The sequence below is a fragment of the Panthera tigris genome, chromosome B4 (genome assembly GCF_018350195.1).
Source record: "Panthera tigris isolate Pti1 chromosome B4, P.tigris_Pti1_mat1.1, whole genome shotgun sequence".
Classification (NCBI taxonomy): Eukaryota; Metazoa; Chordata; class Mammalia; order Carnivora; family Felidae; genus Panthera; species Panthera tigris.
The window spans coordinates 35,311,279-35,338,635 of NC_056666.1; the positions used below are offsets into that span (position 1 = coordinate 35,311,279).

Sequence of the window (27,357 nt, forward strand, 5' to 3'; positions counted from 1 at the left end):
TATTAAGTATTAATTGCATGACAGCCCACATGTTTTTCACCAAACACCCTCTCCATTGGAGCTCAGAGAGGGAATGAAATTAGCCTTACCTATTTCAAAGCCACCAACCTTCTAGAGGAGGGGGAAAGCATTGCTGTCATCAACGATGCTTTGTAGCCTAAAAGTCTTATTGAAATTCAGAGGGCAGAAGGTCATGATGTAAACAGACATCTTCCTCTTTGGTTTGTCGTCCCTCTGATCTGTTCCTCAGGAAGTGCTGGGAAATTGGGGGTGAGGGACACTCTTATTCTCTTGTGTTCTGTTGATCAGTTAATGGACACATTCCTTCTTCCATGCAGTGGTTCCTCTAGAGACCAAGGCCAGCAAGACCTTTCCTATTCTGCCACTTCATTCTTACATGGCTCTGACTCTGATTTATCTCAGCCTGCAAGCCTCAAGCCAGCCAAACCTGCTACAGAATGCCGGCTTCTCGCAGAAAGCCCTTAGGGACTGGTACACTTGCTGCCCAGACTCCACCACCATGTCATGGCTCTCTGTTACCCATTCTCCTTGCTGGATCTCTGACTTCTACTATATGGTCTCTGTGCCAGATAGTCCATCAGTAAAAGTCATTACCTGGAGCCTTATCTTTGCTTTCTGCCTACTCTACAGTCTTAACCCATAAAGCTAGACTGGTTCCTTAAACTCTGCCTGCTACCCAGATTCCTGAGCCACTATGCCGACATCCGCCTTCAGCCAGCACCCCAGGCACAGACTCCCAGCTTCCCCAGCAGCCGTGCCTGGGGTTTGTCCCAGCCTGGACCCTCACATGCCCTCTGACAGTGGGCATTGGTTCTCCTAAGTCATGGTCCCACCTGCTGTCCTCTGTTGACACAAATCTCTCCCGCTGCATTTCAGGCTACCGTCTCTTACTCAAGGCCAGCCCTGATCCAAGAAAGTTTCTGGTATGGTAGACAGTTAATACATAATCAGGAAATTAAAATACTGCTGAAAACCAGAAAAGACAGTAGCCTACTCTACTACTATAAGAATTCCTGTAGCTAGGATCTTCCTAGATTCCTGCTTTGCAAAACACCATCAACAGAGATAATTCTTGCAATCAAAACGTTAAGTGTGTCCTGGGCTTTTTAAGTAAGTCCAGGAGAAGGGACTATGACATTCCCCAGATATTTTTTCAGGCCTGTCTCTCTTTCTTTTGGCTTGGAGCCTAGAATGGATGCATGCTCAGCTTGATTCTTTACACCAGCCTGGCATGAATCTGAACATGTGCGTTTATTCAAGCATTTCCAAAGGGTCACAAGAATCCCAAGATGGGTCAGAGCTGCCCTTTCTTCCTCAGCCTCAGACATTCAAATGCCCTTTGTGAGTTCTCAGGTCCAGCCAACTCATCAGCTTCCAAGTTAATTCCACATAAGCCCAATGTCATCTTGCAAGATTTCCTCTGCTGCTCAGGTGACCTACAAGACCACATCTTCCCAAATGCAAGACATCATTTCCCTGATGACCCAGGCAAAATCAAATCTTATGTGTGGAATCTCCACTGCAGAAGCCAAAAAACAGATTTCAGGGTTGGTCCAGACAGGACGCAAAGTGATGACTCCCACAGACACCCGCCAGCCTGCGGTAGGATGGCTTCTGGTAGCACACAGGGCTAAGAAAGCATAAGTCCCAGGCTACACCCTCCAGCCCCAGGAAAGGGAGCCACCACTTGCTCACTCCTGTGTTCTCAGACAACAAACCCCTCTTCCCCCTCCTCGGACCCCTTTGACAATATATCTGGCATAGACATGGTTGCAAACATTGAGTACACTGGGAAGAACAGCATTTAGAGTAACACAGAATGTGGGTCACATCCTACCTCCCCTGTTTCCTAGTTGTGTGACCACAGCTAGGTTACTCTGCCTTCAAACCTGCTTCCTTGCTTGTAAACGAGAGTTGAAAAGTCTAAAGTTGCAGAGTTGTTATTAAGAGTAAAGTTCCTGGCACATGATACATGCCCTGGAATTGTAATCATAGTAATCGTCATCAGTATGATTAAAGGTAAATGGCAGCTAAATGAAAGATGTGACCCAGAACCCCTGGACCATAATGCATTCTCAAAAATGAGGAGCCCTGGCCTGGCCTTAGAGTTTGGTTAAATACACAAACGTGAACAGCAGAGGTTAACACATAGAATCTTTGAGCAGTGGCTGGAAGACAAGTTCAGATGCCTCCTTGCCCATAAGTGGGATCGATATCTCCACACCAGGTCTTTTCAATGCAATATTTTAATATGAAAGGCAGAGAGAACACTTCCAAAGAGAACTGTCAGGCAGAAAGGAGTTTATTTCACAAGAAATTTATCAGAGATTTCTGTGGTTGTGTGGATGATTGGTTTGCAGCAGAGTGATATATTTGGGCTTTTTCCCTCCTTTTTCTCTATTGTGAAGTCCCTTCAGAGATTTCCTTAGGACTTTATAATGCTAATTCCTTTAAAAATTGTTGAAAGACTGGCAGGTATAAGTACGTATGTGTATGTATATACGTGCAAATGTACAAATAATAATTTTTAAGAAGCCCTGGAAGTTGCACCTAGCCCCATCCCCAGCACCCTGCTAACTCGTACCAGGTGTACTGATGGCGTGTTGTTTTCCATTGGACCCCTCACAACCCACAGTGGTAATCCGAGGATTATGAATCAAGAACATGGAAACCCAAGTGTTAAAGGGTGAATTTTCCAAAATGATTCACCTGGGAGGAAAACCTGTTGGTTATTTAATTACCAAAAGAAGTCCCCAGAAAGGTTCAGGAAAGTAGAATGAAGTCTCCTTTCACTTTATAATTCACAGTTCCTCTCCTTCCAACCTGGTCACAGTATTTTCATCATTGCCTTTTACATGTTATTGTCCTAAGATGTATGTACGCTTTCTCTCCATTCTCCCTTTATCTCCCCTGTTCATGCAGTTAATCCTGAGCCTCATTTGATCTTTTCTCTCTCCACCACCACCCTTTCTGCCTTTTCTATCAATGACTGAGTTAATGGAAATTATCTAACACTTGTCATAAAGAGGCAACAAGTCCCTGGAAAGTACTTAGTAGTAGATAATTTCGGTGAAGCCCCAATACCAGCAAAGCCAAATGTGTGCCTTGCCCATATTTAGCATTTCACTCCCCAAGACTGCCTGAAGAAGTTGTCAGTAAACCTCCCATTGTATTAACGTCATCCAGAAACGTGCTGTCTGGGAAGCCTGGCCCTGCTAAAACAGCAGAATTTACCTCCACCTTCGACCTCTGCAGTACACTGGGTTCCTACCTTCCTTTCTCTCTGGTTGGCCCCATTGCTTGAAATTTAAACCTTCAATTCCTTTGAAGCTTCTGAAACACTAAGCAAGTGAATCTCAACATTTTGGGGGTTGCCACCCTATATCAGTGACTTGTTTTAATCTCTCTAGATGCCACCCTTTGTCCTTAAAGCCCTGGATTGTATAGATATAAAGATAGGGATAAGAACTGAGCAAGGAACAGAGATATGCCTTTCAGTGAAATTAATTTGCTTTGATCATTCGAGGGACTGAAGCGTTCTCAGGGGAGATTTGTCTGTCCTCTCTTTCATTTGCCCACAACTGGAAGGACTCAGGCTGCCCTTCTCCCTCTCTGTCCTCCTTCCCTCACACCTAGCCCTACCTGGGTGTCATTAGCCCTCCCTGGGTGTCATTAGCCCTCAGGCATTTATCTTGAATGCCAGAAAAACCACTGGCAAATCCCACAAAACCCTTTCTTTTTTTTTTTCACCTTATGAAAATTTTTTTTAATATGAAATTTATTGTCACATTGGTTTCCATACAACACCCAGTGCTCATCCCAACAGGTGCCTTCCTCAATGCCCATCACCCACTTTCCCCTCCCTTCCACCCCCTATCAACCCTCAGTTTATTCTCAGTTTTTAAGAGTCTCTTATGCTTTGGCTCTCTCCCTCTCTAACCTCTTTTTTTTTTCTTCCCCTCCCCCATGGTCTTCTGCTAAGTTTCTCAGGATCCACATAAGAGTGAAAACATATGGTATCTGTCTTTCTATGTATGACTTATTTCACTTAGCATAACACTCTTCAGTTCCATCCACGTTGCTACAAAAGGCCATATTTCATTCTTTCTCATTGCCAAGTAGTATTCCATTGTGTATATAAACCACAATTTCTTTATCCATTCATCAGTTGATGGACATTTAGGCTCCTTCCATAATTTGGCTATTGTTGAGAGTGCTGCTATAAACACTGGGGTACGAGTGCCCCTATGCATCAGCACAAAACCCCTTCTATAAAGAAGAGAGGAAATGGTGCAGGGGGCTGCATGAGTTGGGTTTTAAGATGCTCTCCCCTTCCAATAGGTAAACAAAATCAGGTATTGAGAATAGAAAGTAATCTCTTCAAGCTTGATGGGAAAACAGATAATTAAATGCTTCCAGATAAACAGAAACATGGGATGTCCTTTCAGATGGCTCTGCTTTTGTCTAAATCCTGCTCTTCCTTTAGGTCAGGAGCCACTGCTGCTCAGTCACCTTTCCCACTGACCTCAAACCTGGGGCTGCCTTCTCCTCTGGTTTCCTGCAGCACTTGGCATCTCCCTCGTCTGGGCCCCAGAACAGGGAATGTACTATCTTTTTTCATGTGAGCATCCTGACTCCCCAACCAAATCACCACATACTGCCACTCAATAAATATTGATTTTTATTAACAATTATCATTGTTAATAAGATGAGAATGTTAATAAGTAAGGTGATTCTGACTGATGCTGATGACAGCCACATTGAGAGCCAACTCCCCAGTGAAACCTTCCCTGAGTATGATTAGACTGTTGGAGCCAGAAAGACCCAGAGAGATCCTCAAGCGCTCTCTGCCTTCTCTTAACTCTTCCATGATTCTCTAATTGGTTCTTGTCATCCAAATCTGAGCCTAAAGTCCCCCAGGGCGGGAACCAAACTCCTGCCTTTCTTTGCACTGCCCTGCCCCCCACAATCCAAAACACGCCTAGGATACCCAGCACCGTGACAACGCCCTCTCTCCTTTGTCACCACTCCTGGTGTGGAATTAGTAGGCACTCGATAATAAAAATAGCGATACTTTCCATTTGAATAACGCTGCACAATTTTTAAAGAGCTTTTAGACACATTACCTCTAATGAGGTAATGTTCGTCACAGAAAGCCTGTGAGTTAAGTAGTGCTAAGCAACAGATGGAAACTGAGGCTCAGAAAGGTTAAGCAACTTGCCCAAGGGCAGACAGCCCAGCTAGTATTTCTAGAGCAGGTCAGTCAGCACCTTCCTCTATGTTGCAGGGAAACATATATTCGACACTCAAAATGCCAGGCTCCAACTGACGATCACAATTCAGGCAAGAAAGACAAATATGCCAGGAAAATCCACACCTTCCACCAAACCCCACACTTGGCAACACTTGACATTTGCCATAACCGAGATTAATCTAGTGTTTTCCCCACAACGTTTTCTATAATTGAATGTTCCTTGCCCAGGCTTGGTGTATAAGAGACACTCAGAAATGCTAGCTGAATGAGTGAAGGATGAAAAATAAATGAACAAGCAAAACAAATGAAGAAACCTATGACAAGAATTGCATTGTTGCTGTAAATACAACCAAGAGTAGATTTCAAATCTTAAAAATTCACAAGTTTAAGAAAGGCTGATTTCAACATATAGAATTACAAATGTTTGAGATAAAACAGCTCTAACATAAGCAAAGACCCACAGAGTAAACAAAGAATTTTATTATTCAGTTCCAAAAGGCCAGACCTAAGAATACTACATTGAAGAAAAAGAAAAGAAAAACAATTATTCAGGCAGGAAACCCTCCTGACTCCAAAAGGGTAAAATGAATGTAACATTTTTTTTGTACAAAAAAATCCACAAGCTTTACTAGAAATGGCTGGCTACTGGGAGAAAAAAATGACTTTGCCAACCCAGAATTTCAAGTCGTCCTGATATGTAAGGAATGACAGCAGGTGGCATACAGAGGCTCAGTACCTTCCCACAGTGAAAACACCCCTCAAATGCAGATACTTTTTTGCATGCTAATTGAGTTTCCTGTTGAACAATCTCATAGTGTGGCCCTCCTGCCTCTGCTGTGGCTCCGTTTCTTCCCCTGGGGTATGTTTTCTCTTCCTTCTGGAATCCTCTCCTTGTACCTTAGGATTTAGTTCAAGCAATCACGGTCTATTCCCCCAAGGAAATTTAGATTTCCCCTTCGCTCTTCATCCCTCTAATTCAGCAAGTCTCAAGTTTTCTGATCGAGGAGCCACCTGAACAGTACAAAAATTCTACAATCTACCCTAAAACATCTTTTTAATCACAACTGAAGAGAAACATCATCTTTACAATATAGCCCTCTCTTCAAAGCAATGAGGTGACTGTTAGTTCAGGCTTTGTTTTTTCAGTAGCTTAGGTAAATATTATTTTAAAGCAAATATAGTCACACCCAAACATAAACATAAATATTTTAGAGGCCAATTATAATTAAAAAATTAGTTATTTAATTAGATGCTGAGTAGGTACCTGTCTCCCTTAGATAGAACGATATCCCATGAGGCAGGAACTGTGTGTCTTAACTCCTGTTGTGTCTTATATACAGTAGGTGCTCAGTAAGTATTTGTTGATGAATGAATGCAGATCACCCCAAAAATGTTCTTAGACTGAACTTTGAGAAATCCATGTTTATATGTCAAAATTGTACTTGTTGCATGGAATTGTATCTCCTGTTTTTCTTACCTGGAATTCCTTTACTGCTACCACTGGCCTAGCCAATTCCTCCACCACCTTCCAGGTTTCACTCAAGCCCCACCTCCAGCAAAACCTTTTCTACCACTCCAGTTCACACTAATCACTTCCTTTTTGGCCTTCTACTAATCAGGACATCAGAATCATATCAGAATCTTACAGATTAGTGCCTGATGTTTCCATATGTCTTACCTAGCTCTGCATTCTCAATGCTTCAGTAGGGATGCTTACACCTCTTATGTGCCCACACAGTGCTGACCTCAAGCAACAGAGTAGGGCTCTGGTAATCTTTGTTTGGATGAACCAGCTAACCTTGCCTACCATAGCTATTTTCTTTAAATACCACTAATACCAGTGGTTATAAATTTATAGTCAAATGTCTTTAGGCAACTTTGAAGTAAACTAAAGACACAATTAACAGCATGCAGATAGCATGTCCCACTGGATTATGGGGTGGAGGTGGGGAGGAAAGTCAGCAAAACTTAGGATAAGTATCACCTCTAGCATAAGTTGATCCCCTACCACAACCCAACAAGAGCCAGGAAATCCAATAGTAGTAGTCTTTCAACAAAGTCCTTTAAAATTCTCCCAAACAGCGCCTGGGTGGCTTGGTCGGTCCGATTTGGGCCACGGTCATGATCCCAAGGTTTGGGGGTTCAAGCCCCATGTCAGGCTCTGTGCTGACAGCTCAGAGCCTACAGCCTGCTTCCAATTCTGTGTCTCCCTCGCTCTCTGTCCCTCCCCTGCTCATGCTCTCTCTCCATCTCTCTCTCTCTCTCTAAAATATAAACATTAAAAAAAAATTAAAGTTCCTCCAAAGCAAGGGAGAATACCAAGTTTTTCTTGATCTGCCCCCTTTGTGATTAATTCCTAAAAATTGTTTTTGTGTACAGAATATGTCTGGTTTCCTCGCTTTGGAATGTGGACTTTGGTGCTATCAATGGCTTGTATCTTGTTGTAGTTAATGGAAGGAATTCATATGACATTAGATTGCAAAGGACTTTAGAGATCATCTCACCACTCCTACCTTACAGATGAGACTCGGCCAGCAGAGGCCAGTTGCCAAAGCTGCAGGGGACAGTCCAAGAGCATGGACTCTGGGTTCTTGCTCTCCAGGTGCAATCACCCAGGCAAATCGTCCACTTTTCCAGCCTGTTTGCTTCTCTGTCACAGGGGATAACAATATCTCCACCCCCTATGGTTGCTGGAGGCTGAATGAGGTGATGCATGTAAGGCACAAAGCTATGGCATTAGAAGTACTCATAAACACCAGGTATCACCTCCAAGGGCACACAGCCAGGTGGTGGTTATGCCAGGACTAGACCAGGGACCACCCAGCTCAGTGCTCTCTCCCCTGTGTCTGAGTCTCATGTCAACCTGGCTGTACTCCCCAAATGATGGAAAGGAATAGATACCTCTCTAACATTACCCCTCCAAATATTTGGACAGGCTTCTGGTCAAGCTAATCTCATATAGACTGGGTTACTATGACTCACACAAGGCTGACCTCTGCCCTGGGGCTGCCATCAAAGGAAATGAGTGAACTTCTGAATGTAGGATGCCCATACTCTCCTTCCAGATAGATGGGATATACAGATATACATAAAATGAAACCATTCAGAGTGCTGTCTCCATGCTCCTCTTCCCCTGACAGCAAAAGGCTGCAGAGACCAGATGCCCCAGGGAGGCTCCAAATCCTCTCCAGCCGCCAAGGAGCAGAAGGGTTTGTATACCACCCAATGGGCTGGCCAGAAGGGCTCCCCTCATGAATCAGGGTGTAGAGAGCTTGACAGGTTACCAAAGGCTGGATCACCAAGACCACAGTGTATGGAAGAGTCAGGAAAACTGCCTCCAGAGGTACCTGGCCTCCATATCACTGATGAATTCTGACAGGAGCCATTGATATGTTTCTGTAACTCCCACCTTTCCCTCCTCTTGGTGAGACCTACACAGGCCCACTGGCAACACATACATCACTTTTGGAATGACAAAGTGAATGCAGAAATGTTCACCTTTCTCTGTTGACCTCCTATCACCCTTCTGGATGCTTCCTGCTCCTTTGCAGACCTTCACAAGCTAAAAGGACCTGCCATCCCAACATTCAGAGCAACCCCCTCAGCATGGCCCAGGTGAGGCAGCTCCTCCCATCTGTCTGACAGCTGGCATGCCTCCTCACCTTCCTCACTGTGCACCAGCCACTCCCACCACACACACCTGTGAGTCCTCCCTGCTCCAGTTCCATCTGCAGACTTTTCCCACAGGCCTCTAGTGTCCCTTCCTTCCCATCACCACCTCTCAGCTCCAGTACCCATCCTCGGAGACCTTCCCTGCCTCCCACCCCCACCCCCATTGCTCTCTGCCTCCAGAGCCTCTTCTACTTTCTTCATGGTACTACTGTCAATGCTGTGAAATTTTCTTGCTTATTAATTTGCCTTGTTGTTTACTGACTGATATCATAGAACATAAGCTCTTTGAGGGCAGAGACCTCGTCTGTATGCACACTTTATATTTCCAGCACCTAGCTGGTACACAGCAGACAGCCAATACACATTTATTGAATGAATGTGTGAATGACTGTACTGACACCAAGTCAAATGGTCTAGCAACCAGGCAAAGACTCCAGATGTGCAAAATGTAAAAGGACCATCTATACATAATCCTCTTTGGGGCGCCTAAGTGGCTCAGTCGGTTAAGTGCCTGACTCTTGATACTGTCTCAGATTGTAATCTCACAGTTGTGGGATCAAGCCCCATGTTGGGCTCTGTGCTGACAGTGTGGAGCCTGCTTGGGATTCTCTCTCTCTCTCTCTCTCTCTCTCTCTCTCTCTCTCTCCCTCCCTCCCTCCCTCCCTCTCTGCTCCTCCCCCCTCCACTCTCTCTCTCAAAATAAATAAACTTATAATCCTCTCCTGGATGATGAAAAATGTACAAACAGAGGTCAGAGAGGCAAAGTTACTTGCCAAAGGTCATCCAGCTAGTGAGGAGCAGAAAAAGGTCTGGAATGACAGGATGGTGCTATTTCAGTCACACTCTACCTCTCCAGTACGCTTTCCTCCAGCAAGTTCTCTCACTCACATACCCACTCAGTTATTTATTCAACAAATACTCAGTGAGTACATTCTATGCTTCAAGAATGGTCCTTGGAGCAAAGTCCAAATCAAGAGTGCTGGGAGCCCTTTATCTACAATCACAAAGAAATTTCTGGTGGCAGTTAAAGGACCCTCTTGCTGATCCTCTCCGGGGATCATTCCACAAATCATCCACCTTCTATGACTGGTCCCAGAGTGAATTCGGGACTGTCCCCATCCCAGGAGAGAGATTCTCTGGTTACAGGATAGGTCTTCTGCTAGAAACATGATGACACACAGACACAAAACAGAGAGGGAGGGACAGCACTTTGAAGGGTGTGGAACAAGCTGGCTGAGTTGCCACGTGTCCACCAAGAGCTCCTCCCCTCTGTCTGGACTGAACTTTGGCAAAGATAAGTCACTGCTGAGGCCTCTGCCAAACTGGCTTCAAGTGGCCCTGAGTGCCAGGGAAGAGGAGGAGGACCAGCCCAAGCCTTCCCTGGTCGGTCAGGATGCACTGGGAACCAGTGGGGAAGCCAGGGCCCTCTCTGCGGCCCCTTGGGAGGCCTCTTCCTTCCCACTCACTGGCACCAGGAGGGGCTAAGGAGGCATCAGGACTGGGCCTACTGTAACCTGGAGAGCTGCCCTACCCACAGACCTCCAATTATGATGCAGTCAGAATTTTCCCTTCCCTTGGGGCACACATCTGACACCATTGGGCCAAGGAGGCAAGAGAGGGAAGACAGGAGCAGGTCTTGAGCTACAGGACTGAGTTAAGGTCTCAGACCTTTGGGGTGGAAGGGACCTCTGCTGCCACCCAAGCTGCCATCTGTCAGGCAGCTCTGCTGTCACAGGGGCACCAGGAGCTTACCCTTGCCAGCACACACACCCACCCTAGGCACACTGTTCCCTAAAGTGAAGCAATGCCTATAACAGACCAGCCAGGCACTCAGCAGATACATATTAAGCTCCTACGGTATTCAGGCACTGTGCTGGATACCATATGGACATGATCCCGGCTTGCACACAGCTTACTGTTAGTGAGTGTTGTGGGTTGAATTGTGTCCCCTGGTACCTGTGAACATGACTCTATTTGGAAACAGGGTCTTTACAAACAGAATCAAGTTAAGATAAAGTTACACTGGATTAAGGTGGGCCCTAATCCCATGGCTGGTGTCCTTATAAGAGGAGGGAAATCTGGACACAAAGAGACAGATACCTGGAGAAGGAGGCCATGTGAAGGTGGAGACAGAGACTGGAGTGAGATGTCTAGAAGCCAACACATGGCAAACATTAATGACAACATCAGAAGCGAGGACAGAGGACATGATACAGATTCTTGCTCAGAGTGCCTGGAGGGAACCAATGCTGATGACCCCTTGATTATGGACTTCTGGCCTCCTGAACTGTGAGAGAAAAAAATTCTGTTGTCTTAAGCCACTAAATTTGTGGCAATTTTTTACAGCAGCCCTACCAACCGAACACTGTGAGATACACATACAAATAAACAGGAGATTAACAGTGCTTAGATAAGAGACACATCCCCCCTTATCTGCAGAGAGACACTCCAAGACCCCCAGTGGATGCCTGAAACCACAGAGTACCAAGCTCCATAGATCGTAGGTTTTTCCCTATACATACATACTTACAATAAAATTTAATTTACAAATTAGGCACAATAAGCAATTAATAACAAAAACTAATAATGAAATGGAACAATTACAATATACAGTAATAGGTTATGTGAATGTGGTCTCTCTGCCTCAAAATATCTTACTGGGCTGTACTCACCCTTCTTGTGATGACGTGAGATGATAGAATGCCTGTGTGATGACATGAAGGGAAATGAATTACATAGGCATTGCGATACAGTGCTAGGCTACTGCTGGCCTTCTGATGTTACATCAGAAGGAGGATCATCTGTTCCTGACCTTGGTTGACTGTAGTAGGTAACTGAAACCGCAGAAAGCAAAACCATGCATAAGGCTACTGAATCTAGAAAATCTTATGGAGCTGTGAAAGAGAAGAGAAAGCTTCCTACAAAAAGTGACTTCCAATCGGAGCCTTGAGGATACATAATAGTCAGCCAGAGGAACAAGTGCATAAAGTGGAGGTATCTGGGCTGAGACATCAAGGGCCAGCTGCATTTAGCCAGGCAAAGCAGAGGAACAACAATGTGAGCAGAAGCCCCTCAGTGAAGGGGCAGAGACCAGCTCAAGCCCAGCAATGCCCAGGTGTAAGTGTGGGAGGGAACTGAGGGTTTTCTACTGCTGCCTGACAAATGACCACAAACTTAGTGGCTTGAAACAAAATGCATTTGACAGCTCACAGTGCTGTTGGTTAGACACAGAGGGGCCAGGTTCTCTGCTCAGGATGAAATCAGGGCAGTGACGGACAGGGGAGTCCTCTTGCAAGTTCATTCACACTGTTGGCAGAATTTCATTCTTTGATGGCCATCAGATCAGGTCACTCTCAGCTCCTAGAGGTCATGCTCAGATGCTTGCTACAGGGTCCCTCCTTCATGAAAACCAACAACAGAAAATATCCCACACATCAAACCCTCCTGTACTCTGAATCTTTTCATCAGGAAGGGCCCAGTCACCAAACTAGATTAGACCTCTGTCCTTCCATTTTTGCCCCTTTCTTAAAGCCACTATGTGGGATAGCATGCCCCACCACAGTCATGCTCTCCTGTCCTAATCACAGGACAGCCCCACAATCATGGGGACAGGACTGACTGTGCAAGGCTGCAGGGCACTGGGAGTCATCCCAGAATTCAGCCACCAAGTAGGCTAGCAAAGTGGGCCTGTGGCAGCCTGCAGACTAAGATGACACATGTTCCTGTGCCTTTCCCTTTGGCATCTACTTCTTCTCCAACCCTGCCAGCTGCCACAACTCAAACCCAACTGCATTTGACCTGTGACCATAGCCCAGCTCTCAAGCAGACTAGCCACTGCCCTTGCCTGCACAACCAGAATCTACCCACAAGCACAGGTGGCTCTGAGGTCTGTGCTCTCTGAGCCTGTGAAGACCTAACCTGACCACAAATCCCACAGCACTGTGGTCCAATCTGCAGAAGACCCGATTCAGCTCACGAGGTCCCCTCCTGGACATCTGTCCTTATTCTCGATGTCTGACCCAGTCCCTAAGGACTTGAAGGCACTAGAGAGAGAACCCTTCCCAGTCCATATTGTTTCCTGGAGCACAGAAACTCCAGTGTTCTCCTGTTATCTCTGCCCTGTATTTTGGAAGGCTTTACAAGTTGTAGGATGGTGCTGAAGGAACTACTCTCCTGACACACTCACCTATGCCCAAGTTAAACTAGCCCCAAAGAGCAAACACAATGAGCACCCAGTGAGCTCCCCAGCAAGGGGCTCCCTACATGTAGGGTGAGGGGTTCCAGGCCCCAGCCCAGCCAAGGATATGATGGCTGTCCCCTAGCTTGGCTTTCCCAGGCTCCAACAGCCCAGCTGCACTCAGCACAAACAGGTTATGGCCACACCGCTCACCATCCATCTTGGAAAGGTCAGGAACTAAATTTGGAACTTGGCTTTTAGTTCTTTTGCATCTCTAAGTTATCTTGAGAGGAGGCTAAAGGAAAAGGTTCACAGAGGAACATACCAGAAAAAAGGGAGTAAATGTATCAGAGACCGACTATATCGGACTAGTTTTAATAACAATAGTTACTGTGATAATGCAGCTATGTTTATATGCCACTTTGCATTTTACAGAGCATTTATATACATCCTCTCATTTGAATCTTCTGTGAATCTGTGAGGTACAAGCTATTACCTATGTCACTACCAAGAAATCTAAAGGCCAGGGAAATAAAGTTATAAGGCCATGCCACTAGTTGGCGGCCAAATGGGAGCTAGACCCCAGGTCGGTGACTCCAAACTTGGGGCTCTCTCACCGTCATCACACTACCGGGTTTAGGCTGTGGCTTTATGTTTACCCATATCCCAAGGGGCCTGGAGTGTTCAGGTGTATCCCACAAAGCCACACCCATGAAAGGAGATGTGGCTCTCATCTGAGGTTGGGTGCCCTTGAGGTCCCCTACATCTGATTCTGCTGGCCCAGCCACTAGACTATACTGACCAGGGTCCCAACAGAGCTCCTCATTCAAATGCAGGCCCTTCTAGCTCTCTAGAACGCTTCCCCAAACAGTCCCCAAGACTGCTCAAGGGACTGACTCGGTCCCCAAGAAGGCTCATTCAGGTTTTAAGCTTGTGGTCAGGAAGTCAGGCTGATTCTGGGTCCTCCGCTCCAACCTGAGGTTCTCATCTATTTAGGAGGAGGCTTGAAGGCCTACTTGGTTAAAGGTCTCAGCTAATGTGACTCAGGGATCCTTGAAAGAATTCGGGTCTCATAGCCAGTCTTTTGCTCAGGCAGCAATGGACACAAATGAGTTTCTTCTCACCCACCTCCCACACTTACCAAATGGCACCGACCATGGGTGCCATGCCCTTAAGACTTTCACAAACACATACAGCCTGAGGCGCTTATTCCCTACATTCATTGTCCCTCCTCCTCTGACAACCCTTGGTAAAGAGATCATCATATAGGAGCACCTGGGTGGCTCAATCGGTTAGGCGTCTGACTCTTGGTTTCGGCTCAGGTCATGATCTCACTGTCTGTGGGTTTAAGCCCCGCATCAGGCTCTGTGCAGCACAGAGCTTGCTTGGGATTCTCTCTCTCTCTCTCTCTCTCTCTCTCTCTCTCTCTCTCTGTACCTCCTCTGCTTGCTTTCTCTTTCTCTCTCTCAAAATAAATAAACATTTAAAATAAAAGACCATCACATATGTTATAGGTGTTCTAGTTGAGCCCCAGTAATTAAAAGGAGCATATTATGGGCAAAACACCTCTCCCTTATCCACCCTAGGGAAGCCAAAGGGCACAGCAGTTAAGGGTATTGATTAAGGATCCACACTCCTGGGGCAAGCTAGTTCATTTCTCTGTGTCTCATTTCCCTGATCTTTAAAATGGAATGATTATAATCATAATAATAGAGGTCTCATGGAGTTATTGAGAGGACTAAATGAGTTAACACTGTAACATACATACAGCAGTGGCAGCGATGGAAGTGTGGCTACATGAGTGTGGATGGTGCAATTATTATTCTTATTAGTTGAAAGGCACTAATCCAACAACTTCAATCATACAGAAATCAGTAAGAACAAAGGGAATAAAGAGGAAAAAAGGCTTCTGAGAAGCCAAAATCAATTGTATAAAATCCACAAATTAAAGCTAATGCATTCCTAAATCAGAGTCTATTTACTCTTACTTTGTACATAACTATAATGGATGTGGTTGTCCAGTTTCCACACTCCCAGGAGAGAGGGAACAGCACACTGAAAGGGCTGGTACGGGGGCAAGAGACACCCCAACAGGGACGGTGTATGAAAATGATGCCCAAAGACCCTCTCAGGTCACAGTGTTCTGGGGTCATTTGGAGTTTCCTTCACTCTCTCAATGGTTTTATGGTATTACAGAAGTTTTAATAATTGAAGTTTCCAGTGACTGTACAGTCCCAGAAAAGGATGGGAGTATTTTGAGAATTTTCTTTTAAAGATCCAGGGATTTGTATTTTATATTCCAGAAAGACTTTCTTCTAATATACTTACGTTAAAAGGAGTTTGATACATGAAAGGGGTTCCACTACCCAGAGTGTGAATCCGTGTGAAACATTTTCCCCCCAAAATGAATACAGATGGATAAAAATGGAGCAAGAGGTGTCACCATGCTTAGACTTCAAAGCATCATCTCCTCTCACCCCATTCTCTGGCAAATGCAGAGCAGACAATGCTTTCTCCTCTGAAATATTTAGTGAGGAAACACTGAGTCAAACAATTGCCCCAGGCACCCGAGGGTTTAAGACAAAGTAAGCACAACTCTATCAGGGAACTTGCCATCCCATTGGAAATGCCAAGTCCCTGACCCGGCCACCAGGTGGGCTTTGCTGGCCTCCTTTGCTGCACTGGCCTTGCAGTGTGCCCCATCCTGCTCCCTGCTCTGTCCTTTCTCCCAACAGCATCCATCCTTGGGGTGAGGGTTTTCTCCTGCATGTGGTTTTAAACCACTGAGTTACTTGAGTACAGCATTCACCATGGTGTGTTCCAAGGAATACCACTCCTCAAACTGTCTGTAGTTTGAGATGGTTTGGGAAAGTCCAGGGAGCCTAGAGGCACCTTAACTCACAGGGAGGCTGCTGTAGCACAATGGTTAAGAACACACACACAGGTAACTGCCTGTGTCTACACAACTGTCTACAAGACAGTGTTCACTTCACAGCTATGCTTCAAGGCACAAATTATTTCCATTCTCAGAGCTTGTGTCCTCATTGGTAAAATGGGATAATAACTAGGGTTTTTAAGATTCTTAAATGCATTAAAATACTCAAAGCACTAAATAGTGACTTGTTATCATGTTAAGGACTCCAAGAAGTCTCACAACAAATTAATTTAACTTCAGTTCTCTCAGCATTTACCAAATTTATTCTGCAACAGAACCAAGTTTGTTTTTTTAAATACCTGTTAATACTGCCAGAGAGTGCTTAATATTTGAAACATTTTCACACCTACTTCATTCTATGCTCACAGCAACCCTACATACTCCAGAGAACAGAGCAAAGAGCCCAGGCAATGCTCTCATACAGTCCTGAGTTCAAATTACAACTCTGCCACTCACTCACCAAGTCACTTTATTTCTCTGAGATACTATTTCCTCATCTGAAATAAAGGGATACTACCTGGCAGGGTTCATTCATTCACTCGACAAATATTTATCAAGAGCCTGACATATGCCAGTTACCGCGCAAGGCGCTGGGGATAGAGCAGCAAACAAAAGGGAAAAATTCTCTACCCTCAAGTAAAGAAGTAAATAGATATTATAATTTATTGCTGTGGGGATTAGGAATAGTGTTTGCAAAGCATTGGCACCTGGTGATCACTCAATAAGGGCGATTATTATGACTAAGCAGGTTTTATTACTCCCACTCGCTGGAAGAGACACAAATAGGAAGGTTAAGTGGCTGACCTAAGGCCATGCAGTTCAGATCTCTCTTCCCAGGTCAATTCCTGCAACCCTGGCTCCAGAATAGCTTTTAAGACATACCCATGCCCAGGTCCCACCCTGACCAAATCAATGAGCGCCTCAGAGGAAGCACGGTATCATGCTCATTCTCTCATCCAAAGACAGACTATACACTGCTGCCTCTCCCCAACCCTGCTCCCTCTCACCACACAGCACAGAGACGATTCACATACGATGCAGAAGCTATGTGGCTTATTACCTGCAATTATCTATTGGTGTATTTTACAACCCCAGTATTTCTGCAAAGTGTGTAAGTCTGGGGCATTAAGATGACACATACAAGGTAGCAATAACAAATTGCATTTTGTTGAAGCATGAAAGTCTCACTCTTAGACAAACCTGATGATTCAAGAAATCACAGCTCACTACAGAGAGATTAGGGGCCCCCTGAACTGGCATTTTTATTCACTTCTCAAATAGAAGCTCTGACTTGGGGCCACCCAGGTCTCAGAGAGCCTGGTGGGCAGGTCCTGGACTCATCTCAGAACTTGTGGCCTAAATGCAAGACCCTGCAGAGTGCCTTCAGCCCAGCCTGCCTGGGGATTGTGGAAACCTCCACTCTACAGTGCCCAGGCACACCCCGGCTCCCGAAGCTATGACTGGGAAAAGACAGACACAGGGTTGTTCCAGGCACAAGACACCTGTGGGGGTGGGGGATAGGGTCCCCCACAGGCCACCCAGGGCTCTCCCTTCAGGGCTTGTCTTTCACCATGAATGTATCTCCACTTTCCTCCCTGTGCAGTAGACGATGAGGCTGAGGCATGTGCAGACACACGTCCATCTTGCCAGATTAGAGTTGCTAGAAACGAGGGCTTTTGGGTGTCCTCTCTCGCCCTTCTGAAACAAAAGCTAGCCTGAAGTGCCACTGATCCTGACTTACCCCAAGGAACCAGATGGAGGGGATGGCTTTCAGCCTCTGGTTTTGAGTTCTAAAGGACAACACCCATTTGCTGTGCCAAGGCATTGTTCTAAGCACTTCTCATACATTAACTCATTTAACCCTCGCGGCCAGCCTATGACGCCAACTCTCATCATTGTCCCAACTTTACAGCAGGAAGTGAGGAAATCTGACATTCCAACCTTTTTCCTAATGTGGCTCAAGTACCTCTCACAAACCCATCCCCCTGAGCTCACTCTAGTCTGCAATGGAGATGGCAAGCCCAGCCCCAAAACAACTCCTTTTCTGGCCTCTCCACCTCCGCAGAGAGCCTGGCTCTTGCTCCAGAAAGTACACAGCACTGTTCTTTGCACAAGGTCAAATGCCAAATATATTTTCTTAATATTTCAACCCAAGCCAAATCTTTGTGGACTTCAGGGTTTGAGAGAACTGGGAGTTTTCCACACACAATGAGTTCACCCCACTCGCTGAGGTTATTCAACAGACACCCTACAATACACCTACTGGGTAACGGCTATTGGTGGAACAGGTTTACAGCTGCTATATTATAAATGATGTACTGCATAGCAGGTGGCATTGCCAGTAACAATACTGTGAATAACACAGAGAGAAATGTCGTGTCATGGGCCAGTTCGGTTTCATTATCCTTTACTAACATGAGGAAAAGATAACAAAGATGATGGATTTGGGTGCAAAAGTATATGTTAGGTGGAGCATAAAACAGACTTTTCTTTAAATAATGAGAGAAAGAGCCAAAAAAAATTCTATACCGGAATACTTTTCATCTCTCGGAAGGAGAAGAAAGCAAAGTGCTAGAAAAATAAGTGGGGATTATATTAAGGAGACAGGAGAAAGGAGAGGATGACGGAGGATGTATGGAAGGGAAAACCATAAGCGCAGATGTGAGTCTGCCAGGGTGTGTGAAAGGAAGACTCTGCTAATTCTGTGACAGCACCAGCGTGCTTCGTTAAACAGTCTGTTCTTGAACCCAACAGAGTGGGAAACCTCTCAGCAGCCAACATGTCCCAGAGAGGGCTGTCAGGAGGGTGAGCTTCAGGAGGGTCCACCCTATGATGACAAGCTCAGAGGCCAGTCCCCAGTCCCCCACACCAGGTCACAGAGGAGGGGGGATGACCGTGGACAAGACTCTGGGGCCCACTCCAGACATGGAATGGGAGTCTCTGGGACAGGGCCTGGGAGTCTGCATGCTAACCAGTTCTCCATAGGATCCTCACCCACCGAGGTCCGAAAACCACTGCTGTTGCCATCATCCCTCCTTTGCTTTTCTCAGAGCAGGACTCTGAAATAGCAGCTCCTTATTTAAAATATAGGACCACACCATGAAAGTACTGGGGGAATTCTCGAGCTTCATCTTAGGGGAACCTACGTGATTGAGGGACCATGTTCTGGCACGACACTGAAGCTCAATAAACAGTCATTATGCACCTACTATCTCAGGGCCTGGGGGAGACTACAGATGCCAGCCTATGTCCTCTCCTCTTATGCTGGGCATTGAGCTCAGCTTCCCCCACAAAGCAGGCCAGTCCTCCTGGGATTCCTGGACTGCCAGAAAGACAAGCCTGAGCCAGCAACCAGTCTCTCTTCTATGTTTGTAAACTTTCTGACCTTTGCTTCTATAACTCTACTCTCTCTGGTTTCCCTCCTACCTCACAGGCCAAATCTTTGTCATACCTTCTGGGGCTCCCCTCCCTCTGTCCACCTCATGGCTGCAGCCTGGGAGTCCAGGGTCCAGCCTGCAATGCTCCAAATGAGGCCTGTGGCTTCTCCTACCATCTATGCCCTCACTCCTCCCTCTTCAGCCCCAACTGCCTCCTGAGCCTCTAACCAGTATCTACTGCCTGTTGGACATCTCCATGTGCGTGTTCCATGAGCTTCTCACTTAACAAAGCTCAGACTGCATCCCTCAGTCCCTTCCCCTTCAATGTGAAGTCCTCCTGGCTAAAGGCACATCACCATCCCAGGACTCTGCTCTCTGCTTCATCTACAATATCCAATTGGTCACAAGTCTGGGGAGGCTTACTTCCTAAATCGACCACCCTCCTTTCTACCCCTATTGTCACTATCATCTGGACTTCTGCAGTTTTTTTCTTTACAAATAGTGAAGTCTCTATCCAAGCCATTTTCCTTACACTTTCTCAAAAAGAAAAAAAGAAAGCACACTTTCTCAAAAAGACTCCCAGACCCAGTCCTCTGCTGCTCTTAAAATCTTCAGGATCTTCCCATCACCTGCAGTTAAGTTCAACTGCTGGCATGGGCCAGGAAGCCCCCCACCCCCCCGCCTCCTGGCTCTTCTCATTCACTTGAGACGCTAGTTATAAAGGGCACAGCCACAGGGCCTTTGCACATGTGTACACATCAGCCTGAAATGCCTCTTTTGGTGCTCGCTTTGGCAGCACATAAACTGCCTCTTTTGGCCTGGAAATCACCTCTTATTGGGAGAGGCAACTCAAATATGTCCTCCCATGTGAAGCCTTCCCTCTTCTCTTCCCAATAGCAAAACAAATCAGTGCTTCCTCCCTGACACTTTGAGCCCCTAAAAGACCTTTCACGATTTGCAAACATCTGTACATGTTTATCTTTCCTGTCTGCGTCTTGAAATATCCCAAACACTGTGCCTGGCTCTGGGCATGGATGTTTGTCAAATGACTGAAGGAGCATAAGATGGACCCATAGAAGGAGGTTCTGGAGGTAGAATACAAGGCAAAAGGCTATTGCAATAGTCTAGGCAAAAGGCCACAATGGCCCAGGCTGGAATGCTGACAATGGCATGAGGGTAACAACACCACCACTGCCCAGCATAGAGCCCTCACTATGGCACTCTTCTAAGAACCTTAGCCGTCTTGTCTCATTAATCCTCACAGCAATTCACAAGGTAGATACTGTGATTATGCTCTTCCCACTTTACAGACAAAGAAACAAAGTCACAGGAAGTTTACACAAATGACTTCGAAAATAGAAAGGAAGCTAAATTGGAGATATTGTCAATAGAAACTCCATTTCTGGAAGTCTGCTCAGATGAACACAGTGAGGGGAATAAGGTGTTCAGGATGACTCTGTGTGACACCAAGGTCAGTCCGTAGAGCCAGTGACCAGGCTAAGAGCAAAGGTCAGGAGCAACATTCCTGCATGGTTTCTTTTGTTTTCTTTTTTGAGACCGGTTGTGTGATGAGAGCGAGGATAAATCCTATCTGGACTTGTTTGTCTGAAGTGTCTGCAAGACATCCTGGCACATGTCACTGTGTGCCAAGACCATACTGGGCATTTCATGATCACCGTTGGCCTTATTCTTCCCCACAACCCTGCAAGGGAGCATTACTTGCATTTTACAGGCTAGGGAACTGAGGTTCAGAAAGACTAAAATAAACAACTCCACATTAAGATCCAGATTAAGATACAAAGTGGTAAGGCCAAGACATGAACCCATATCAGGCCAACTCAAAGTTTACTCCATCCAAAAAGCCAGTAGCTCCCAAATCTGACTGATCATTAGCTCCCCAATCCTGCCCATGAGGGATTTTCCAAATGCATATTCCCAGACCATGCCCCAGAACTACCCAATCTGAATCAGATCTACCAAAGCACTGGAATCTTTCAGTTTAAGCTCTCCAGGTGTTTGTAATAATCAAGCCAGTTTCAGGAATCACTGCACTGGTCTATGGGCCTCTCTAATGTAGGAAATCTTAGCCCGGGCTTTAGAAAAGAGCTGAGAGCTGGATACATAAGTCTAGGAACAGCATAAAACAGCTAGACAGGGAACATGAAATTGTGGAAGTAGCCGGGCTCACCAAAGGGAGAGCACAAAAAGAGGAAATAAGAGAGGCCAGAACACAGACCGGTAAAAGTCCCCATAGAAGACAAGAAGCTAGAAGCAGGAAAAAAAAAGTAAGACATAGGAGGGGACTTGATAGTAACTATGTCCCAAAGCCAAGGGACAAAACAGTTTTGCAAAGGGGCACCTCACAACATAAGATGCTGTGGAGAGAAAGGGGAAGAAGAGGGCCCAAATCACAACACTCATATGCATTATATCCAGGGAGCAGAATAATAGCCTGGTCTACAAGCCAGTGTGGGTTTGGCTTGGTTGTTTATTTTAGGGGTTTTCTAATACCCCTTGGCCATCGTGCACTCCTCCCATTAAGTTGATGGCCTGCACTCTCCCAGGGAAGGTATGACACAGTGGAATGCAGGGAACAGGAGTCATACCATGGCTTCAGAGTTCAAAGAGTATAGGTCAGGGCACTGAGAACCATATAGAAGACTACAGGAGGCATCTGCTGGGCAACCTTGCCCCAAAGAAAGACCCCAAGATGGCAAACCTGGAAGTATCAGCAAGGAAACAAAAATAAGTGAGGCCCTGGGGTGTGTCCTTGAAAAGGCCTTGAAATCTTCACTGTGTCCCCATCCTGCAGCCCCAGCGCAGCCACAAGAGATCCAGAGCTACAGATCAAGAGACCCCATGCTGGAGAATAAGGGACCACACCGCCTGCAGGGATCAAAGACCAAGGCCCTTCCAAGAGGGACAAGGCCTCTTCAATGGTGTGGACTGACCACACAAGAGCAGTGTGTCCCCTTGGCTCCATAATGCAGTGGCCCTAAGCTACAACTACAGGGAAGGGGCTGAGAGCACTTACAGGAATGAGCTTTATGCCACAGGCCAAATGGAGTCACAAATCAGACAGGATGTTCAGTTATAGGAAAGCAAAAACAAATTGCATTTCTTTCCCTCCTGAGTTTGCCAACTGAGATCCATATCTTTTACTTTCCAGAGATAGAGATGGGAGACAGAGAGCATGGAGCTGAAGAAAGAGCAAAAGCAAACTGGCAGAAGTGGCAAATGCAGGCTCTTGCTAAAAAAAAATTAAAATTAAAAAATTATATATATACACACACACACACACACACATACACATACATATATATAAGTTCAGGAATGGAGCCGAATTAGAGAAGTGTGTGCATGTGTGTGTGTCTATGTGTTTATGTGTCTGTGTATGTATATGTGCATGTATGTGTTTGTGTGTATCTGTGGGTATATGTCTATGTGTATGTCTACTGTGTGCATCTGTGTGTATGTCTGTGTGTGTGTACGTCTGTGTATGTGTCTACATGTCTGTGTAATATACCTGCACATATGTCTGTGTCTGTGTATACATCTGTGTGTATGTCCGTGTGTGTCTATGTATGTATATGTCTCTGTATGTGTGTCTGTGTCCATGTGCGTGTCTGTGTCTATCTGTGCATGTCTCTGTGTGTTTGTGTGTGTATCTATGTGTCTATCTGTGTGTGTTTGTATTTGGGATAAAGGAAATGCTATCATGCTTCCTTCATTTGGTAAGTCACTGCCCAAGCCATGGCTTGAAAGAGGTGGGAATTGATCTAGCACGTAGAAGCCCCTTTTCAACCCTTCACACTTTGCTCTGCAACCCCCCTGCCCAAACTCCTAGTGTAATGTCACTGACAAATTTCACTGGCTGTCCCCATCACCCCTTTCCCTCCACCTATCTAACCTCCCCTTCATTTGCAAGGTATAAAAGAGCAACAAGCAGCTGATGTTGGGAGGCATTGAAAGGCCTGGGTTTCCATGCTGGTATTATGCTTTTTTATAAAAACAGCTTTATTGAGGTATAATTTACATACCATAAAAATCACCCATTGTTAAATATATGACTCAATGATTTTTAGTGCAGTTATACAGCTGTGCAACCATACTACCATCCCACTTTAGAACACCTCCATCACTGTGGTGTGATTTTAAAACTCCACTGTCCCTCCAGCAGTCTCTGCACTCCGCGACCTCCACCCCAGCTCCACGGTAAGTCCAACACAACCCCTCCCCTCATTGTCCTGCCAGCCCCTCTGTTCCCATGCAGCCAGCCCAGGCTTCCCTCTCTGTGCTGCTAATCCCCCCAGGGAGCTCCACAGGAGGGGCTGGGGCATAAAATAAACACAAACTCTCTAGCCACTTTCCCCACTGCTTTTGCCTAGAGTACACCCAAAGCTTCACTGGCTTCAGAATAAGACACAGATTCTTTTTTTTTTCTTAAGTTGCAGATTAAGTGCTATGCTGCAGGGGTTTCGGGAGGGCTGTGGTGGGGGGAGGGAGGTGGACACAGAGACAAGTATAACTGATGGAAGATGCTCCAGCTTTTCCAAGGGCCGTTTGGGAGACACTCCTGCTTGTATTTATTCTGACACAGTAAAGATTTCTTGCCTGTTAAGAGACAAGGTCACGCCTCAGAAGGCCGCATGGACTGCTAATGCTCTGCCTGCCTGCTGACTCTGGCCATGTCATCACTCGGAGCTCACTGGCCAGCTAGGGAACCTGTCCCCAACACGTAGCCCAAGCCAAGCCATAAGACGCAGCAGCCCGGCTCACACCATAACATCTTACCCAATATGGAGCTGGGGCCAATCGTCAGAACTGGGGAAAACAGGGGAGAAGTTTCAAATGTGCATCAGATCTATTTGCTGAAGGGGCCAAAGAAAATGTCAAAGGTTAAAAAGCAAAAGAATTACACCCATGATACCATCAGCAGCCAGCAACAACAGAAAGGAGAATTCTGTAACCCTCCTGCTTCTTTTCAAAACGATCTCATCAGACAGCCCAATCTCGCTAATTAGAGGAAGGTGCTGATGAGGGGAAAAGATGCACTTGGTGGGAATCACAGGAAAAGTTATGGTGTCTCTGCGGGGGGAGGGGGAGAGAGGCAGGATCTTCCTACCGCCTGCAGCAGAGGCATCCTGGAGTGCCCTGATTTTGCCAACTGCATTCCAGAGCTCTTTTCCTCCCATGCCCAGACAGAGCAAAGGCCTCTGTAATGACTTCACGCTCAGCCAAAAGTAAACACACTCTGCGCTTTTTCCATGGACAAATTCTAACCCCAAATTGCCAGCACTGGCCTCCCAACAATCCAAATGGAAAGCCGCCTTTCCCAAGAAAATAAAACCCTTTCAACTAAATAATACATCTTGGCTGCAAAAGGAAACTTTCCTAAAAGCTTCCTAGAAATTACTTCTCGTGCAGTGATACTACAGATCACCTGAGCAAACCCTACCAATGGGACACAGTCGCTTAAAATAAGTAACAAATGACCCAAGATGAAAGCTTGCGCCTGCAAACACCTGCACGTGCAACTTATGCAGCACATTTTGTAGCCCTCAACACACACACACACACACACACACACACACACACACACACACACACACACACACACACACACAGCACACATCTCACCACCACCTAATTGGAATATTTTTTCTGAAAACAGGCTGTGATAAGACAGGTGCTGATTTGAATAGACAGCAATAGCACTTGAGATCTGAGCGTGGCAGCACTTTTGCGCATGTCAAACACACATGTCACTTCTCCCCACATTCCACCTTGAATCCATGTGATCCAAGCTCAGTCCTGCACCGAGGGAGAAAAGCAGAGACTTGGGATGGTGGACTTACCAGGTTGGAATTGGTGGCATTGGAGTCGTCTTCTGGAAAGGGAATATAGATCGCTAAGGCCACACAATTGGCAAAAATAGTCAGTAAAATAATTATTTCAAATGGTCTGAGGAAGGGAGTTAAGGAAGTCAAGGCCACAGAAGGCATAAGTGAAACAAACATACACATATATATTTTAAAATGAATCAAAGATTCATAAGAATTTTGTTTGAACAATACATTCCAAGCCCCTTGTATTCTGAGAAGAAACATATGCCTTTTAAAGTGCTTCTAATGGGTCCCCGCCAAAATTTTTCCTAATATGTCAAAAGCAGTGGAGGCCAGTCGCGTGCCAGAGTAAACACACATTTCTAAAAACTTTTTTCTTCTTCTTTTATTTATTTAGATTGCACTGGACTTCATTTTTCCCTCATGTGTGCTCAGGGGTGCTTTTACAGAGCAGTGCCTGCTCCAGTTGGGACAGGCTGTCCCCTAGACACCTCTTTTCCCGTGGCTTCCACGCTGCCACCCAGGGACTCAAGCTATGGTTGGGAGAGGTGACATAGTAGATTTAAGGCAGACTTGACTTCAAGATTTTTCATTGAAATTTGGAGATTCAGATCTTTTAATCTGAAGTTTAGAGGGTTTTTTCCCCTTTCTACTTTATCTTCTGACACCTTCCACAGAACCTGAAGATGGCTGGGGGCTCTGGACCCTCAAGAGCACAGCAGCATGTATCCTGTGCATTTAGGGCAGGACAGCCATCTTTGCTCCAAGACACAGCTCCACATGGAATACCTTACCGCTCTTTAGTCTGTGGAGGCCTTGCCTTCAGTGGGCAAGGCTGACATCTAGATCTTCATGACTTTTCTGTTGGCGCGTGCTGGGATCTAGAGGGACAAGCTGGTTCACTCACCAATGGCAGTGCACTCGGTGAAGTTCTTGTACCAGATTTCTTTATCAAAATTCCAGAAAGAACACATTCTCAAGAAAAAAATGACCTAATATGATAAGGGTCCTTCTACCCTGCACCCACAAATGAAGGCCAGAAAGGGGAAACTTCAGAGGAAGGCCAGTTTATGCTCTTCCAGCCCCATCTCCCCCCACCCCCATAACACTGCCAGGTTTCCAGGCTTGCCCATGGGACCTAACAGGAAGAGGAAGGGAAAGAGGATGGGAATCCTGGAAGAAGGGACCAACTTCCTCTCCCAGGGAAACCTGTACTCACAAAGTTAATAAATCAAAGCACGGAGAAAGACCTTAGAGATTATCTAGTCCAAACCTCTGACGCCCAGAAGGCCTGAGAAACTTTCTCAAGACTTCACAGCAGGTACTTCCCAGTCAGGACTAGAACCCAGATTCCCTGACTACAGAGTCCAGGGTTCATTCTCCTACCTTGAATGGCCTCTGACCTGTGTTAACAGGGCAATTCTGGGCCTGGAAAGCATCTTAGTCAAGGCTTTAGCTGCTGTGCTAGTTATTGATCCCCCTCAGCCCTATGGGCATAGCTGAGGGTCCATTTACCCAGCATACTTCATGAAGGCTGCCATTTTCTACGTGTGCCTTGATATCCACAAGATGGTAGGCGGCAGACCTGCCTAACCTCCCAGACTGACAGGTACAGAAAGTAAAACAACCTCTCCCAGATTCCAAGCTGACAAATAGCAGAGCCAGGTCCAGAAACAGACCTACTGACTATCTTTTCCAATATGTGCTGCCCCTTGAGTTGGCCAAGGAACTAGTGATAACAGTGGTGATGCCAATGATGACAGTGATGGCAACAGGAAGGACAGTAGCTAACATCTGAGAGCGTACTCTGTGCCAGGCTCTTTTCTAACTGCTCCATACAAACACCCTGAGTGATTGAGTATAAAATTGTCATCCCTATTTCCAAATGTGGACAGTGGGGCACAGAAAGGTGAGATGTTAACTTGCCCAACATCACATAGCCTGTGGCAGAATGGGATTCAAACATAGGAAGTCTGGTTCCAAAGTCTGAGTTTGTAAGGACTACTCTATGCTGATATATCCTAAAGTTACCCTAAAGCATTTTTAGGGAGTTAGCACTTTATTCCTCCTATCAC

At 45.9% G+C, this 27,357-nt stretch overlaps 1 protein-coding gene across 2 annotated transcripts in view; it reads right to left on the reverse strand.

Annotated features, from left to right (window-relative positions):
* Positions 1 to 27,357, reverse strand: part of LOC122240267 (voltage-dependent L-type calcium channel subunit alpha-1C-like) — a 181,758-nt gene that overhangs the window by 93,870 nt on the left and 60,531 nt on the right. Inside the window, exons 3-4 of one of the 2 annotated variants that reach the window (XM_042991492.1) lie at positions 25,295 to 25,400; positions 23,925 to 24,307 (exon numbers count right to left, since the gene is read on the reverse strand). In XM_042991492.1, coding sequence (XP_042847426.1) covers positions 24,284 to 24,307; positions 25,295 to 25,400 — 130 coding nt within the window. In that variant the 3' untranslated portion in view covers positions 23,925 to 24,283. Of the gene's footprint in view, positions 1 to 23,924; positions 24,308 to 25,294; positions 25,401 to 27,357 lie in introns of those variants that run through there. The other variant, XM_042991491.1, reaches the window with a different exon arrangement.